We start from the raw sequence: 19,542 nt of genomic DNA on the forward strand, positions 1-19,542 counted from the left end.
ATGTAAAAGTTTGTTCGAATCTCAAGATTCTCATGAATTCTGGAGTTCGCAGACATTCGTGGGCTCACATAGTTCCTTGCGGTCTTCTGAAGAAATTTGTGTGGCGGCGCGCCGTTCATACGAACGCAGTAAAGCCGACGTCATTAGCTAAAGGTGGACACAAGATAAAGGAAATTTTCCAATTCGGATCTGATCGTATAAACTTCGGGTCATTCGTGAGGACATCTTAAGCCGCCGATGGAGTTTCTCGGACTCCGATTTTATTCTATTTAACAAAGCGAACTTTCATGTTCAACTGAGTTCCTCTGAATGCACACACTCAGCTGCGACCTATATGTGTTGTTGTTTGTAACGTTGTTGTTATATCAGCATATTTTCTAATCTACAAACCATGCTGCAGAAAGAGAAAATGCAAACGTTGCTCGTTTGACCACGTGCATTTTAGGTTTTGTGTAATTATGACATAATATGGTTCTGCGTGATCAAGAGACCATGTAGCCTAAAAGGTCAACCTGTATAAACAAAATGTCAAGATCTCCACTGGATGATGACGATTGCGCTTATTACGAGAGAGCGTGCACGCAATTCAGCGAGTTACAACACGAACGCACTTGAAGCTGAACATGCTGTTTGTGGTACTGCTCAAGAGAACCTGTAATCGAGCGTGCTCAATGTTCAAAGACCGATGCAACTGTGGTATGATGATAGTGATGATGATAATGATAGTACAAAACATGACCCTCTTTGATATGCCACATGTCATCCACATATTGTTGTTCAGAAGTAATGTCAAGAACTGCCAAGTCATTGTGCTTTATTTCTAATCTTTTTAAGTGATATCTCACAAGTTCACATCACCAAAATATACACAATTTGATAGGTTTTCTTGCTTTATATCGCTGGTTCAATTTTTTTTTTCATACATACATAGCGGGATATCTCATGACTATTTCAATTTATTTTCATATTTCTCGATGAAAAATTACATCAAATATAACAAAATTAAATGAAATACATGACATACATAGAATATTGCAAATATGTAAAACATAATAGTGGTCGATCTGTTAAGTTTGGAATCTGTGAATGAATGCTAAAGAAATATGAAGGAACCTACTTAAAAGCGAGTTTGTTGAGCGTAGGTCCCGGTTAAAAACGAGTTTAAGATTGAGAAGGGGAGCACGGGTACAACAATGACCGGAACATAAGAGAAAAACAAAATAAAAAAGTACAAATATACAGTTATATAGCAATTTCTTCTCTAGTGCAGGTTAGGGGTCGGAAAAGCCACATGCTGTGACACTATTGTGTCCTAAAGCAAATGACAGTGGAACTGAATTCTTAAAATAGCTTAGAATATTTTTATATACACGGAACTGTTGAGTTGCGGCGATTAACATCGGCAATGCAAGAAATCAGTTCGTTTCGATCAATGTCACTGAACTTTTGGAATCGCATGAAGCCCACCTCTTTTCTTTCATTTGATGGGGGTGTCTTATACATGCACCGTTTTTTGATACTTGATATTCTTTATTTCGTATACCTGAAGCACGTTTCAAAATGGTCGATATAAAATATACTGCACTGGTTAAATCCTGTGACTCAGAACTCAATCAAGTATAATCAAGGAGACTTCTGAGAAGAGAATAAACCGTGCAGAGAAAACACACTTCACTACCATATTCAAATTATATGCACACTGCTTCGAATGCACAAGCTTGCTCCAGATAACCAGAAACCTTGCCTTAGGCCTGGTGCCTGACATCGAAGCTGCAGCACCAACAAATTGGATACAGGTACTGAAGGGTTGAAATTGATATGGTCTTCTTTATCCGGGGGATATCGTCTTCAGTGTTGTCATACACTATCGAAGGACCATGCCATTATCATTACCCTTAACAGTGCTGCCAGCTATGCCTATCTATACACCTGATTCGAGAGGGACATGATGTATGGGTAAAAGTGGTCCAAGGACATACACACTTGACGGGATTTAAAGTCATAATTTACCATTTTCTGATGGAACAAAAACCCCGCATTAGTGCTTCAATATAGTTCTAAAATGTGAGTTAGGGATAGAAACAACCAATGTAAAAATTTGAACCAGTATATTCGATGATAATTATTGTCGGATATACAAAATGTGTGAACAATAGTTGTAATAAAGATGCTTCCAGACTAAACCGTCTACAGTTATGGTTTAATAGGCAAAATAGTGATATCTCCTTATATGTTAGGCTTTACTGCAAAAAAAAAAAACAATATATATATATATATATATATATATATATATATATATATATATAGGTAGGATGTTTTGTGATACAAGTGAACTACACTTATGCAACTAAAGTGATATATTGAACATTCTTTAAATCACTGCTCCCAAAGGTAAACAGGACCTTTTTCCTCGGGAGCGCCCATTGACAGTCAAGAGTCTTATCCACTATGCCACAGTGCCATTTCAGAACAGGTGACTTAAGTAGGCTTGTTAAACGACAACCCCAAGTCAGAAATCTTATCACTAGATTTAAAAAAAAAAACTCCCAAGGGGTGAATGCAGCCTATGAGTTAACTCTATATGATATATTTAGCACTCATTCGTATAGCAATAATACGCCTGAAGTTCTTTCATGAACCACGACACAATCATGCATTTTCTATTTCATTAGCCATCGACCCTTTAACACGAGTTTACAAAGAATATACATTTTCACATAATTCTATTTTATCTTGTAATCAAATGGGCTCTACTGCACCTGCGTTAGATGTGAAGAAAAAAAAACCCCACACATGTCAAATAAATTTGGTTATGGGCAAATAAGTTTGATTTAACTTCGCGCCCACTTCAAAATGTTATAATATGTCAAAGGGTGACTTGGCCCTAATGCTATGGAATTGAAAATATGTTTCGTAGATTGAACTTCAGTTGACCGTCATGTAAACTATACACAACGATATAAACGTTGTTAATAAGAAGAGGAAAATGTCGTATTTCAACAATTCCGTTAAATGCGGTCTTTTTTTTCACACAGTGAAGAGTTGTAAGATTAACGGATTGCATGCATTAATGGCAGTTGATGGTCTTAAAATGTACTGCCAATCGTCTTGCCCGCGTAATCGTCTGCACGCTCCCCTTAAACTGCCTTGAATGATTGATAGCAACGAAGAAATTGAACTTGCCGTCCATCTCTCTCGTATCCTTGCTCTTTATCTTTCTCTCTTTTTCTATCTATGTCTCCCCCTCTCCTCCATCTCTATCTGTTCATCTCTCTTTTCTGTTAGTTCATGGGAGAAAGCATATACATTGTATACTAGTACCATAATTTATGGACATAATAAGAGAAAGTGTCAAAAATGTAATCTAAAATATCATTTTTGTAGGGTTGAAATAAAGAAGAGAACTATTACTCCTCCCGCCGATCTTGAATGATAGGACCTATTATAAACCTATGTCAATATAAATACAATAAAACATATCATGTCAGGAGTTCCTTCCTTGAGAAGAGTTAGAATGATGGACGGATTAATATAGATAGGGGGCCTAGCTATAATATATACATATATATATATATATATATATATATATATAAACATACAACGCACACAAACATACATGTTATAATATATGTATACACGTATATAATTTTCTTGACATTATCTTATCGATTGTACATAAAGACGGTCTTGCAATCACTGAGCGTGCATATATTGCTCGGCATTTTATGGGACCCTTGCGGTACGTGACATCATTTTGTATTCAACCTTCATTTTGTTGAGACGTTCTCGTCATTATCTCATCGATTGAACATAAAGATGATAATCTTACCTGCAAATAATGTCGAATGCTTTCACGTTCCGTTCCTTTCCTCAAGCTTGCGAGCAAAACACTGCAAAAATCTTGGACTATATCACACTTTCTCTTGACCATACGCTTCTTTACACAGACATTCGCGGCCACAACACATTAAACATGCCCGTCCGCGGGGCAGACAGTGGTGAACGTGGAAAGCGACGAAAATTCAGGGCGGAAAACGGTTCATCCAAACCCTATAAATATCTACGAAATGCACAAAACGCGCCTGGTTTCAGCTCATTCGTTATTCCGCCCAATCCTCTGGCTGTCGTAGCTCGCGCTCCTTCGAGGGTTCGTCTCGCTCTGCCAACCACACTGGGAGATCGATCATTTTCTAAACGAGGTGATGGCGCGAATCTGGTACATGAGTCTAGCAGACTGTTGTGACGCCAACACCGAGCTATCTGAAGGAGATGGCGCCTGTCAATTTCTGTAGTTTGCGAAGATTTGATACTGCTTACGGAGCTGGGGATGTAGTTGTCCTTAACAGGGTGCGTGGATATTATGTGTCAAATAAATGTGTGTGTGTGTATATATGTGTGTGTGTGTGTGTGTGTGAGTGAGCGTGTGTGTGTGAGTGAGTGTGCGTGCGTGTGCATGTGTGCGTGTGTGTGTGAGGGCTGAGCACAGAACTCTACACACACGTGTGTGTAGAGTTCTGTGGGGCTGAGGGCTGAAGGCATAGGGGTGGGTGGGGGTGCATGTTGGCGTGTGTGTGTGTGGTGTGTGCGTGTGCATGTTCGTGTGTGTTCTCGCAAATGGCTTCGATTTCTTTTTTTTTTCTTTTGAGAAGTAATGGAACATGCCCAGTTGTTTTGAGCAAACTATCATGTCTCATCGTCTTCAGTGTTGTCATACACTATCCAAGGACTATGCCATTATAATTACCCTACAGTGCTGCCAGCTATGCCCATTTATTGAGGACATGATGTATGGATAAAAGAAGTCTCGCATATTTTTGCGAGAATATATGTGTGTTTAAAAAAAAAGAAAAAAAAAACGGATTTCGTTTCTTTGGTTAGAAAAGAGTCACAATGCAAGTTTGACATTATTTTACACAATGTTGCGTATACTGCATTTTGTCTTTGTATAGTGTGAGATTGACATTATTTTGTACAATGTTTGTGTATAATGCAGTTTGTCTTTCTATTATGTTTTGTTTTTGTTTCTGTGAACGCGAGTTTTGTGATATGAAATTGAACGAAATTCGAATAAAGAATCTTTTTCAAAAGTGAGTTTGTTTGAGAGTGGGCGAGAGAGAGAAAGAGAGAGAGAGAGAGGTAGAGAGGGAGGATGTAGGGATAGAATGTCCTTGTGAATGAGTGTTTCACGTGGGTGTGTATGCTACTGTGCGCTAGTGTGTCGTGTTGATTGTGTTGAAGTAGAAGGTGTAAGACCGAACTATTGCTTATTACATGTAGTATCAGAGGTTGGGTTGAATAGAAAGGGTATAGCCAATGATAGGAGCATGTGCGAGGTAGTTTTGGAAAGTATAAAAAAATCAAGTTAGACTTAACGAAGAATTTTGATGGAAAAAATCGAAAGAGAAAAACCCAGTGACAATTATCTTTGAATTGGTCCTTGCATCTGCATTTACTTTGACAATGTAAAACTTGAATGACAGAAACGTGAACGAGAATGGTGTGTTTGACTGTGGGGGGCATGTATGTGGGGTGGGGGTGTAGTCTGTGTATACACGTGATTGGAGTGGGGTGGACGAAGGAGGAATTTAACGGGCCAAAGGACAGATTATAATACAATCATATCAGTTATCAAAATATTATTTTGATAACTGATTTCACTGTATAGAAATGTTCCTTGTATTATGAGTTATGTAAATTAGTTTTCCAAATTGTTGGTGATTGTACTGACATTTTTATTCGCCTGTTTTATGCACATTTAAGTGAATGCTCATGACTTAGGCAATCACTAGGTAATAAATGAAATCAAATAAAGTAACAAAAGAGTTATGAATCTGTGGAATGGATTTCATCAGAGTTTCTGTAGCAGGGACTCTAGACAGTGTGAAAAACACTTTGTGGTTTTCAGGGAAAGTTGGCACTAAAAACACACAAAAAGGGCACACACCAACAAAGCTGTAGAAGTAAGGAAAACTTGACCACGTGGATGTTTTACTGATTTACATGAATAGAACGTTAAAGTGGGGGGTGAAAAAAATGCAACGAGGGGTTCTTCCCCATAGAAAGCAATTTTCAAACTGAATTCTCTTTTGTAAACCTATAGACCAGATGGAAAACCGTGAGTGACTTTAAATTTTCTTTGTCATGATATAAAGTAACGTGTTTACTAACAGTTCATGGATATGTTTATGAATTTTGTTTTCACACAAATTTCATCTTTATCATCTTCATTATAATATGACGTGTTTTCGTTTTATTTTGTCCATTATCGTTATTTCGTGTTTGATTTTAAGCAAGAAATTGCTTCAGATCTTTTGGATGTGGCGGGGGAAATAATACATGCTGAATTAGAACACTAACGGTGATATATCTTGTGTAACAAAGCCATGAATGTAAATGATACTATCAATCAGGTTATTTGTATTAACAACTAAGATTGCTCATGCTTCCACAACCACTTTTTTTTTTTCCATTGCGGTTTTTATTACTTTTGGTGTCAATGAAAAAAACATCCCTTTTGTGTTCATCTTTCACTGACTCAACGCAAGGTGTTGCTTTAAAGATAATTGGTGTTGAACATCGAGTACAAACCTTGCGGTTTTCATTACTTTGATATCAACGCAAAGACAACCCTTTGTGTTTATCTTTCACTGACTCAACGTAAGGTGTTGCTGTAGAGATAATTGGTGTTGAACATCGAGTAAAAACAGACGATGAGAAGGTCATGTGTGCGCCAATGACTTTTGAGATCCTCGGGACAAAGCGGAATTCAGTCCAGCAGTATTAACCCTATTTATCCATAATCCTTCGTGCACCTGTTGCCTGTTTCCAGAAGCAAATGATCGTCAAGTAGCTCGAATGCGTCGGGGTAATGGGGGTAGTTCGACTAAAGCATCGGTGCTGCGGTCACTTCGTGCACCCGCGTCTGTTATGATCAATTTCCTGACTTCCGCCCTGTGCCTCGGTAGCACGCCGGGGATTGACGCAAATAACGAGAGGTGACTCAGGAACTTCGCTCGCCCCCTCGGAGTCGGATGGTATACTCTGAACAGGCAAAATAAAACGGTGAAAGTATTTTTGCGCTCCTGCTCAGTTATATGTACAGGCTACCGTCTGCTCGCATCATTAGGTGCCGACAACAACGCGTACAGACTACGCACGAACATTATACGTGATTACGCCTGGTTTAAGTCCATCAGTGGTGCAGTGCGACTTTCATCCGGGAACACAAACGAAAGAACTTCACGAGGAGCTTTAAACTTTTTGATAGTTATATCGGTCCATTCTCCCTCGCTGTGAGTCTCTTTCTACTGAGATGTCTACAGCTCTCTGTTAGGGTCGTCATGGGGACACCATTCGGGAACCCCGAACCTTGTCGGTTTTTCGTCAATCTACACGGTTGGCCGTTAAAATCATGTTCGTTCGATTGAGGACCTCAAAACAACAGACGTGCAGCAAATTTGATCAAGTGAACTAATGCTCATGTCATAGAGGATTAATGATTTTGACCCTCTGATGCAACCTGACTTGTGAATGGTTCTGAATATCTATAATAAGAGAGGACTCCTTTGTGCATGCTGTGGGCAACCATTCGAGCGGATGCGGATGACATCAAAAGGTTGTTGAACGAAAGGATCGCTTTCCTCAATGACGTCAGAAGAATCTGCTAAGAGTCAGGTGCTCCCTGTCTGGAGTGTTATCATCACCCCTGCTCTTGGAGTACAAAAGGAGGGAGGTACGCCTACACTCAAGCAGAACAATCCCAGACGCGCATGCACGAACCCACCTTCCATACATCTGCCACTTCAATGTAGAGTTTCGTGTCATCTCGACAAATGAATAAAACTTTCGCCTGTGTTGGATAGCTGTCATATCTCCCCAAATGCTTAAATGTGATGAACTTATACAGGATTGTTGAGAACTACGGCAGATTTCGTACATTATTTACATCAATCAACCGTGAGTACCACAAAGAGTTCTTGGATAACATTACTGACATCATCTCTGTGGCGTGTTTGTAGCGAACAAGGATTTCAATCATGGATAGAAATAAATGCACCGGAGGTTTCCAGTCGATTGACGAGGATTTGGAGTGTGCACTTTGTTCCAATCGTCTGCTTAATGCAAAGTTCCTGCAATGTCTGCACAGCTTTTGCGCCGAGTGCCTGGAACGGCGCGTCACCGTTCGGACCAACATAGATGGATCGTGTCGCCTGCGCACCATAACCTGCCCGCTGTGTCGCGACGAGACCGTGGTCCCCGATGGAGGCGTAAATGGATTAAAGCCGAACAATTTAGCGAATAAAGTGATCCAGGCCCTGGAGGGAAACGAATACAACTCCAAGCTAATGGACTCCGAGCTGTGCTGTGAGTCTTGCAAGACTCTGCGGTCACGCGCTGTCGCCTACTGTCAAGACTGCCGGCACTTCATCTGCCGAGACTGCGTTGGGTCTCATTCAAAGATGAAACAGATGATGATCGCTCACAGCATCAAGCCGCTGTCTGATCTCCGCCGCGGTCTGGTGAAGACAAGAAACGGTTATAGAGATGCCAGCTACGGTACGCTCTGCTTCCAACACAATGGACAAGAGAAGACGCACTTCTGTGAGACCTGCTCCATGCTGGTATGCCCGGAATGCACGGAGGACACGCACTCCGATCCGCACATGTGCGTCGAAATGCATGACGCGGTAACAGCGCGGTTACGAAGCATCCGACAGCTAGTCGAGCAGGGAAGTTCCAAACAGAAAGAGGTTGCCGACGTGTTGCGGTCGATAGACCGACAACGCAATGTAGCGCGTCGGGTCATGCACCGCCTGCAATACGAGATAAACGAAGCGGCCGATGCTGCGGTTGAAAATGCCCTAAAGAGCATCGACTATCAGCGGTTGACTCTTTTAAAGGAAAAGGATCGTTTGGAGGAATTTATCATGAGCAGGTTTGACGAGATAGAAACAGCAAGAATGGGGATCGGTTCGGTTCTATCAAATGCGAGAAGTTTCGGCATTAAGTTGATTAAGAACCCTAGTGAGGATGTGCTGCTGACGTATGACAAGCTGAACACAACGTTACATAATTTGCTTGAGGAGCGTTGGGACGAGGCGTCCATTGATAGTGTAAACAATATCATAAAGAACGTGAAGTTTGAATCACATGAAGACGATCAGTGGGTGTCGGTCGGCAAGCTGGTCGATCCCAACCAGTGGTCGCTGTCGCAAAGTCTCCACGTGCCCGACGGGACATCGGGCGAGATCTCGTCGATGTCGTACAGTCGTGACGAGTCCCTTCATCTCGCTCATTTCAAAGGCGCCATCGATAAGATGGAGGAGGACGGCAAGTTCCGGCGAACTCTGACCACCGAGTCGGACATACGCGACATGGCCGTCCTTTCCAACCGCAGTATCGTCATCCTGGATGGCACGTGGCAAATACGGATCTACGATTTGAGCGGGAACAAGACCAACGTGATCCGACCTCAGCACGGGGCCGGCTTTACCTGCCTGACCTCTGATGGATACGACAGGATTTTCGCGGGAGAATTTCATCGCGATACGATATCCGTCTTCGAGAAGGATGGCAGCCATATTGAATCCATCCCTACCACTGGTATAGCGCCATACCGCATCGTCGTCGCCATTTCCGGTCATATCATACTCTCGCACAGCCCTGCCTCTGTGTCCATCCTGACAAGCGACGGGGATATTCAGTGCACCATTCACCGCAAGGAGTGGCAGTACGCCCTCGTCTGCTGTGACAACAGGGGCGGCGTCTTCATCCTGTCCGGGAACCGAGACCAGAAGAAGCTCGTGTCGGTCCACAAGTACACCATGGACGGACACGTGCTGGAGTGCGTGGTCCGACATCTCGAAGTCGACGTCGGCTGCTGGCATCCGAGGATCGCCTGCACGCCCACTGGGGACCTAGCACTGGTCACCAAGACTAAGGTGGACATCTACAGCGCTAGGTCCATCCTAAGTCGCCAACAAGAGTACGAAGAAGATTAATTCTTGATCACTCATGGTGACTTCAATAACTGAACTTCATGTGTATATTCACATTCAAGGTTATATTCACATTCGAAGTGTTTTTCTATGTAAATTTACTAAAAAGCAATTGCCACGCCAGATACTCTAGCTGTCACTTTACATCAAAATGCATGTCCACATCATGAATAAGTTTGATTTAACAAATGGACCCAAATCCTACAAGCAATGGTAAAGGTGTCCTCAAAATCGGACCCTTAATAAGACAGGTTTACAGAATCACTAAGGCCTAATCATTTTCCTGACTGAGTCGATAGTAGTTGGTTGATTGTGTCATGGTACAGCCATAACTTCAAATTGACCTTTTAACCATTTCCATTTAGGTGTAACTTTTGTGATAGAAATGTACTGAATGATTTATTGCAGTGGTTCGATGCCGGAATACCATATGGCGTAAACTGAATTGAAGTAACTGATCACAAAATTTGAGAAAGTTACGAACGTGATTAGTTCTCAAACAATCAGCAATCGCCTCAATTTCTTTTCTTCAATAATTCCTAAGCCAACTGATGTGGCGAAATACATCATATTTGTATTACTTGTGATGCAGTCTAATATAATGCAACTGATGTTAAACCCAGTGAAGTGTTACGAAAAACTTGTCTTTTTTGTTGAGGGGGGGGGGGGGCTTTTTCAGTCTCAAGTGGATTTACTTGCGGTAGTGTATTCTGGAGAGCACGGATTGATAACTCTACGATTTATTTCAATGAGAAAGTTATCAAATCACCATGTCCGCTGAGCGTTTTATTGATTGTCGACTTGCAAACGTGATGATGTTTAATGGATCTCACCTTAATGTTAAAGCGTTGTCTCCGTAACATGGTAACATCGTGGTAATCTTCTTACTTAAACGGACCACATACTGTTTCTCGTAATCTATGGGCTGAGTGAAAAGGGCGAGTGCCATAGTTCGTCGCAACAGTGAATGGTCACAGACTTGGTTATACGATGAGTAGTAAAATTGTTGTTTTCATTCAGTTAATGACAACCGAAAAGGATGATAGAATTGCAACACTCGACTACGTGCTTTTGAATGGTGCGTCTTTCTATATGCGTTTGTAACGTGATTTACATCAATCACTATAGCAACGAATATGACAATGTTTAATGTCTAAACAAATGAATTATTTCATCTGCGCTGTTCGATTTCAATGGAGACGCCATGTAAATACATTTGTATGCAATCATATTTTGTGAATACAGTAAGTATACATCGATTTGAATTAGAAAAAAGAGATATCGAATAATTAGCACAATGTATTCTCCAAATTCTTCGTATAAACGACTTCGCAATATGATCGTCGAAGAAAATTGATTCATAGCATGTTTATTTAGAATTTCAAGAACCTGGGTGCTCAGTCACATGTTAATTGTGTTATCAAGATGATGATGCCATGTGGGCACACATATGACATTCATAGTTTGACGTGATGGCGGTGAACAAAAATTACGGTTCAATATTTTCTTATAATGTAGCACGTCACTTGAGCGTCAAACCGTGCCTTTCCTGACATTTCCCAAGTCGCTTAAAGTGACACATCACACAGATTGTTATTATGTTGTTGTTGTTGTTGTTGTTGTTGTTGTTGTTGTTGTTAGGACATTGTTATATGAAGCTAGACAGGGTCACTGAAGACGAGACACTACAGAGGCTACACTCTTCTTTCCTTTACATCTCACGTGACCTTTTTCCCACCTTTTCCCTGTCATCTATGAGATGCTAGTTTCTTGCATCCTGCATCACACAATATGCCCATACGTAATATATATATATATATATATATATATATATATATATATATATATACATACATCATACGTGCACATACGTATAATATATATATAATATATATATATATATATATATATATATATATATATATATATACATATATACACATTGTATACATGTTTTTGTTACAAATGTATGGTATTTTTATGTAGAAGACAATATGTTCACTGTCTGAATGAGTGCATTATAACAGAGGTCACAAATTTTAAGCTTTTGCTTACTGGGAATCCTTATGCTCATTACTACTTTGGTTGCCAGTTCTGTCTTTGTTTGTTTTTGTTTCTGTTTTACGTAGAAATGCTGGTTTGTTTTTCTTGATGTGCAAATTGACGTTGAACTATGATTCATGAATTGTAATGTTTTGTTTATATTACCATGCTGAAACAATAAATCATTTCAGATCAATTTGAGCGCAGTCAAAGTTTCACTATTATGAAATAGATGAAGAAAATAATGCGGGATCAATCTCGTAACAGAAGTCTGTCAACTTTGAATTATGATTCTCTGTATGAATATTTGTATGCATCACGACCCATGGGAGGACTGAAGAGTTAATTCTGCCGTGTAAATTTAGTACGACCTTCGCTAAACGCACCCTGTGCCAACTTGTATTTATACATGAGGTAACAGCTGATGGTGACGTATCCGTGCATGGTTCCAAGACAAACGCCTGTTCCCTGGCAATGCGTCGAAGTAATTTAATCACATATAGATTCCAGGTACCTGAAGTTCAGAGTATATTTAAGATTAAAATAAAACAAAATACAAGTATCACAATTAGGTGCTAATTTTTTCACCTACCTGGTTTGCATCACGTCATAAAACGAGACGTTAATAGCACCCATGACGTATTTATATTTCAGGTTCAAGGGGGATTTTTAGGACAATGTATTCATGGATTCCCTTTCTAGCTATAGGTGGGATGTATGAGTGTACACATATTTATAAATTATATATATATATATATATATATATATATATATACATACATTGTTTTGCTATGTGTGTGTGTGTGTGTGTGCGTGTGCGCGCGTAGGCATATGCCTATATGTGTGCATCTCGAGAATTCATTTTGAGACTGAGACAAGTCCCTGACGTATTTGATGACGTAGACGAGACCCAGACCCACAATTACCAACCCTTTATCGGTGTAAGGGGATCGATTCGTTACCAATCTGATATCCTAGTTGAAGGAAATTCGATTTTCAGGCGATTGAAATGATATCATGGCGAGTTGCTAAATACAGGTGTGACATAATACAAGTCTATACTGGGCTTGTGATTTCACAAAGTGTGATTAGGTCAAGTTATTGACTCGGGGCGGAGACGTTTCTTTCCGTCTTCTTCTTCTTCTTCTGCTTCTGCTTCTGCTCATTCCTTTCCTTTTTTTTTTATTTCTTGCCTGCCTCAAGACACAAAACTTTTACATTCATTCGTGTGAAACTCCAAACTGAACTTTACCACAGACCGACATATGTGTAGAAACGTTTGTTGCATAACGGGAGGAATGTGGTGATTGCAAATAATGTCTTAATCATTGCTACGAAACATTGCGCAATGAAAACCCAAACATGTGGAGCAAGCCCCCAGTGGAAGCGAAGGCGGACAAATAACATATCATAATTCAAGAGTACCAATATATTGTTAAACTAATGTGTCTCCGATCTCCATGCAACACGACTTATTATACAATAACTGACTAATCCAATAATATCAAAATAATTTTGTAACAAACTTAAGACAACCAGGGGTAAAGTAGGTAAATCGATAAATGACTAAAACGAATAAAAATTATGATCCGATGACGATGATGATGACGATGATATAATAATAATGATAATGATAAAGATAATGATAATGATAATGATAATAATAATGATAATGATAATAATAATGATAATGATAATGATAATGATGATATTAATAATAATAATGATAGTAATGATGATGTTAATAATAATAATAATAATAATAATAATAATAATAATAATGTCTTATTTACCCAGGGTAGCCTCTTCAGTGTTGCCACAGCTCTACCAGAGGACCCCGCCATTGTTATTACCCTAGCGTTGCCAGGTACCCATTTATACACCTGGGTCGAGAGGGACATGGTGGGTAACACATCTTGTCCAAGGACGTATGCACTTGGCGGGATTCGAACTCGGGTCCTCCGATCGGGAGTCGGGAGTCTTATCCATTATGCCACAGTGCCCCCACTGATGATGATGATGATGATGATGATGATGATGATGATGATGACAATCCGCCTCCTCATCATCATCATTACCACCACCATCATCATCATCATCATCATCATCTCTGAGATCATCATCATACTCATAACAACATTTCAGACTAACAGTAATGAGCCTTCATCGAGCCAAGTTGATAAGATACTAAATGCATATCACACTGTGAACGAAACTTAAAATGATGTTAGAGTGAATAAGAAAGGGAGAGGTCAAGGAATGTATATACATACCTCTAACTATGAAGGGACTTTCCCATCTGAACTTGGGCAGGGTGTGGGGTTGTTGTGTCGGAAATTTGATAATCCAGCGCCCTGTTGCATAGCGAGCTTAATAATTATGACCATTACTTATGATAATAGCAACTTCCATGGTAAGACGTATATAGATTTAACGAAAGCGTATTGGCTGTAAAAGCTGGGTTCCTTTAAGTTGTTATCGCTGCGGAAGTCATTTTGACGGTGCCTTGTCCATACAACGAGCCTCTGGACGAAAGTGCACTTTTGTTATCAAAGTTCTCATGCGAGTTGGCTTTGGAGAGTTCAAATGGCCAGTCTGTCTTTGGGGAGTTAAGTGACTTCCATCATCGTCCTATTTTCCAAGGATGCAACAAGGCGAGATGAAGCTGATTTAGGCATCTAGGCTACATCTAGGATTTAGGCTGTCAACGAATCTGGGGTTCATTCAAAGGTAGGAGGACTAGGATTTGTAGGATGTACGTATTCCAGAGAAACAATCTAACTTGATCTGTCAGAGTGTGACTGTTCACTGTCTCGTAGTCTGTAGGTTACTTCATGTCATCAACATAATTCATGTTGCAAACTGGACATTGATTTTCTGCAGTTTATCATCATAATATTACAGCACCTTTTTCATTGATCTCTCCTCTCATAAGATAATACAGACATTCATTCTTTCGAGATGTGGCGTATATGAAGTAAGTATCAACGGTCAACCCTCTTTTCCAACCGCCTGATATAGTGGCCACCTGTCCATTAAAACCATTATTTGATATTGTTTCCCTTCAGGGCATTTTAATGAGATTGCGCATTCAGATACTTCAAGTGTTAAAATGCGCTATATAAAAACTAGCTATTAGGCCTATCATTATTATTATTATTATTATTATTATTATTATTACTACTACTACTACTACTACTATTATTATTATCATTATTATTATTATTATTATTATTATTATTATTATTATTATTATCATTATTATTAATGAACCACGATACAACCACGTGCCCACGTAAAATGATTTATCTGTCTCCCTTGGGTATAATGGTCTGAATAAACACGTTTCATTGTTCATGTATTCAGTTCCTCGAACACTCATACGTGGCCTTCAATAATCTACTTAGGTGTTACGAAGCAAGTCTTAAGAAACAGTTGTGAAGTTTGAGGAGGTGAAACACATATATCCCCTGCATAACAAAGAAATGTTCCTCTAATTTGGATAATAAGCTTACAAAAGTAAATCAACCCTTCACGCAGTGCGACTCTTCTCGGCAGCAAGATGTCCTTTCACTGAACCTTTGAAGAAAAACAAATGAAGGAAAAAACACAATCTTTACGTTGACATAGTCATTATAATATGCAAATTCATCTCGCAGATATGACTCCTATCATGCCAGCTTATTCTTGGTTTGTCGCCAGTATAAATTGATATCTAATAGATTATGATATAGTTGGAAGTTATGGCTCAGCAGGAATGACACTTTAACAGAAGTACAGTGACCCTTGGACATGACCTTTGACCTTCACCACTATCATTTCATGGATTATTTTTTTCTCTCTCTCTCTGTCCTTCTTACCACAGCATATTAGCACTGGACATTCGCATCACTTTTAGCCATAGTTAGTTATATTAAACCTTTGGCATGAAGGATTCTTAGCCCAATATCTATCTAATCAGCATTTAAACATGTTAATTGACATACAGAGACACATAAGATATAACATTTTGAAATTTCACATTTTTTTTTTCTCTCCAGAAAACCAGTCCTTATGAACATTCAAATGAGCAAGTTCATGATGTCATGCCCTCACAATTTTTCATTTATATGTTATATATGAAATTCGGAAAACTGCTAATTTCAGCTAATATACAGGTAAAAACCAAATTCCCATACAATAATAATTAAGGTAACATTTGTTCCTCTCATTTTGGGTGGTTTCATGGCAAGTTTTTTTATCTATACAGCTGAAATATGAGATTTTTATCACTTCTGTATTAGTATGAAATGAATAAAAAATGTGAGAGCATGACATCACCAACTTACTGATTAGAATATTCATCAAGACTGGTCAAGAAGTGTTTTCCGAAAATATTTGAAATTTTAGAATGTCATAACTCCCTCATTTCTTATCCAATTTTGTTCTGCAGGGATTTTTTTTCTTCTGCTTCTTATGAAATGGACAGAATTTTGGAGTGGATTTTTCTTTAATAGAGATGACATGGGGTCATCCAAGCCACCCTTATGGAGGCGGCCCATAAGATGGTGTTCCCAGCTTGTTACTGGCCTGAATGTTTTGATGCACAAAAATGTTTACCGACATTATCACTCACAAAAGTTACCTTGAAATGGTGTATGTTTTCAAGAACACACTCACACACACGCATGCATCTAATGTACATCTATCCAATAACAATCTGTATCCGCATTCCCTCTATGTTCGTAATATACCAACAGATATATATGTATATAAAATCACATATATATGTATACATATGTGTATGTGTGTGAGAATATATTATATATATATACACATACATACATACAGTGCATATCAAAATTAACGCAACAAGATTTAATTTCGAATTTGTGAAGATTGTGTTAACTTTACACCAAAGTGAGTAGCAACATCTTAAAACCACATATCTCCTCTTTCCAATGATATCTTATTTATTCTTACACGGTCATGGATGGCTGAGTAATCATGCTTTTTGGACAATGGGTCAAATTGGACTTGGGACCAAGTTTAGGCACTGCAAGAATCAATGCACCTTATTAGAAATTATCTAAACAAACGGAATAATGAAATTAATCTTAATAAAATTAATGATCACAATTAATGAAATTAATGGAATTAATGATCGCAACTTACCATTGTCTTCTTTCGGATACTAGTATCTCTTTTCAACATTACATCCCATGCCCCTCAACATGGCCACCATTTCTTTCCACACAGAGATTAACTCTTTTCTCCATCTCACGCACAGCCCTGGGAATCATTGGGGCTTGGTGGCGTAGAGCTTCAAACTCATCAGTGATTCTTGGTCTCAGAGTTGAAATGTCAGGTGGAGGGGTAATGAACACTTTGCTCTTGAGATAACCCAAAAGAAAAAAGTCACAAGTCAGATCCGGAGATCGTGGTGGCCACTCCACATCATGATACAAGGCAATCACCCAATTTCCAAATACCTCAGCCAATCTGTTTCTTACTGCAACTAGTCGATCGGCTGGTGCGCCATCCTGTGCCCACCATAGGCATCTGAACACACTCCTTTGTTGCACAGGAAAATTTTCCATTAATTCAGGAATCACATTTCATTTAAAATTTGTAAGTATCCAATTCCATTCATGTTGTTTTCAAAGAAGAAGGGCCCTAGGAGCAAACCGTTTCCACAAAGTCCAGAACAGACTTTCAGCTTTTCTCTACGAAAATCGACGTCATAGTTGAATGCAAAAACTGAAACTTGGTCCCAAGTCCAATTTGACCCATTGTCCAAAAAGAATGATTTCTCAGCCATCCATGACCGTGTAAGAATAAATAAGATATCATTGGATAGAGGAGATATGTAGCTTTAAGATGTTGCTACTCGCTTTGGTGTAAAGTTAACACAATCTTCACAAATTCGAAATTAAATCTTGTTGCGTTTTTTTTTGATACGCACTGTACAACCATACATACATAATATATGTGTATGTGTGTGTGTGTGAGTGCACGCTGTTGAATGCTTTAAAACATCGTTGTAGAAGACAACAAAACAATTCCCAATCAACTTCATCTTGCTCAAAGTAGCACCAAGTGCACAGGAAAAAAGAAAAAAAAAGATAAAATCACGATTTTCATCACTGCAGCAAACTTCCATAACTTTCCTTTAGTTTCTCTCACTCAGCTCAATATACCACTATCCAAAACAACAACAAAACATGAACTCACACCAGCTCAATGTTTTCTACTGACAGACAAAGGGAACACAGTGACAATGCAGTACAGGTTATAATGCATGTTGTTCAAATTTCTTCAAACCATTTACAATCTTCTCTGTTTTGTGTAAAGAATGTACAAGTTCATAATTTGCAACATCGCTGTACAGTTATCTCTCTACAAGAGCTTTTCGTTGGCTCAGCAACTGAGTCTTCCACACTGTGTGAAAATCTTCAGTTTAAACTGCACTATCTGTACAAGGCATTTACACACACATTTACAGTGCCTATACAACCATATCTAACGTATGGCAAAAATTAAAAATTCAAATCTTCGACGCGGACATGGTAAATTCAAATTTTCTTGGCCAAGACCACACTAGCTCTACACTCATCTTCATTTCACTGGTATCAACTCCATGATTTGACACTTTCTAATTTCTTGTCCATTCATGCCACATGAACATTGAAAACACATTGAATACTGAAGTACAGATCATAGCATCAAACAAACAAATGACTAGTCTCTGTTCCAGACATGACTCATGGAAGGTTCGGACTAGTCTCCGTTCCAGACATGACTCATGGAAAGGTAATGAAGAGCAAAACTCTTCAGCCGAGAGCAAAAAAGAGCGTAAAGTCCTTTACATAGTTCAGAGACTTTATGCCCTTTCTGCCCCAGCTTAAAAAAGTAACAATTCATGTGAATTATGACACAATACAGCAATACTTGCTCACATTGACAGAGTTTCAGACAAGACATTATTCATGAAATATTCAAAAGAAAAGTAATGACAACTTGTTGTACTCCCCCTCCCCCCCCCCCCCCCCATACTACCTGGCATATTGAACTTGAACAAACCAAAATATGGTAACGATATATGTGTAGGTGCCATAATGTGGACTGAAGTGGTTTCTTCACACACACACACACATACACACACACATACACACACATATATACATACACTAGTTGGACTGTCCATGATCTTTTAGGATTTAGTGATTATGGATGAAGAATTTGAAATAATTTTAAGCATGTAGGGGCTAATAAGAATGACAGCCTGGTATTATGATAAAGCAAAAACAACTTCCTTATTCACTTACAAAAATGTTTTGCCTTTGGATTTATGTTTACATACATTAATCACTCAAGATATCATTGCTGGAACATAGGGTGGATTTTCCTCTTTTAAACATATATGGCAAAATATCTGTTCTTTGCCTTCACATACCGTGTACCAAGTTACCAATTCACTTACTTAATCAATGAACATGAAAAGGCATTGAAATCAAAATGA

The 19,542-nt window shown here is 39.1% G+C and overlaps 2 protein-coding genes across 2 annotated transcripts in view; one reads left to right on the forward strand and one right to left on the reverse strand.

Annotated features, from left to right (window-relative positions):
• Positions 1-4,009, reverse strand: part of LOC139709967 (uncharacterized) — a 21,425-nt gene extending 17,416 nt beyond the window's left edge. Inside the window, exon 1 of the mRNA XM_071621916.1 lies at positions 3,830-4,009. The gene's annotated coding sequence lies outside the window, so the exon portion shown is untranslated. The remainder of the gene's footprint in view (positions 1-3,829) is intronic.
• A 4,027-nt stretch (positions 4,010-8,036) lies between these two features.
• LOC139709974 (uncharacterized) lies at positions 8,037-10,001 on the forward strand. The gene has a single exon (XM_071621923.1). It carries the CDS (start codon positions 8,037-8,039, stop codon positions 9,999-10,001), a length of 1,965 nt encoding a protein of 654 aa, XP_071478024.1.
• The last annotated feature ends 9,541 nt before the right edge of the window (positions 10,002-19,542 follow it).

This window comes from Diadema antillarum, unplaced genomic scaffold, assembly GCF_040938485.1.
Source record: "Diadema antillarum isolate AM-2024a unplaced genomic scaffold, OU_Dant_1.0 seq00001484_RagTag, whole genome shotgun sequence".
Lineage (NCBI taxonomy): Eukaryota > Metazoa > Echinodermata > Echinoidea > Diadematoida > Diadematidae > Diadema > Diadema antillarum.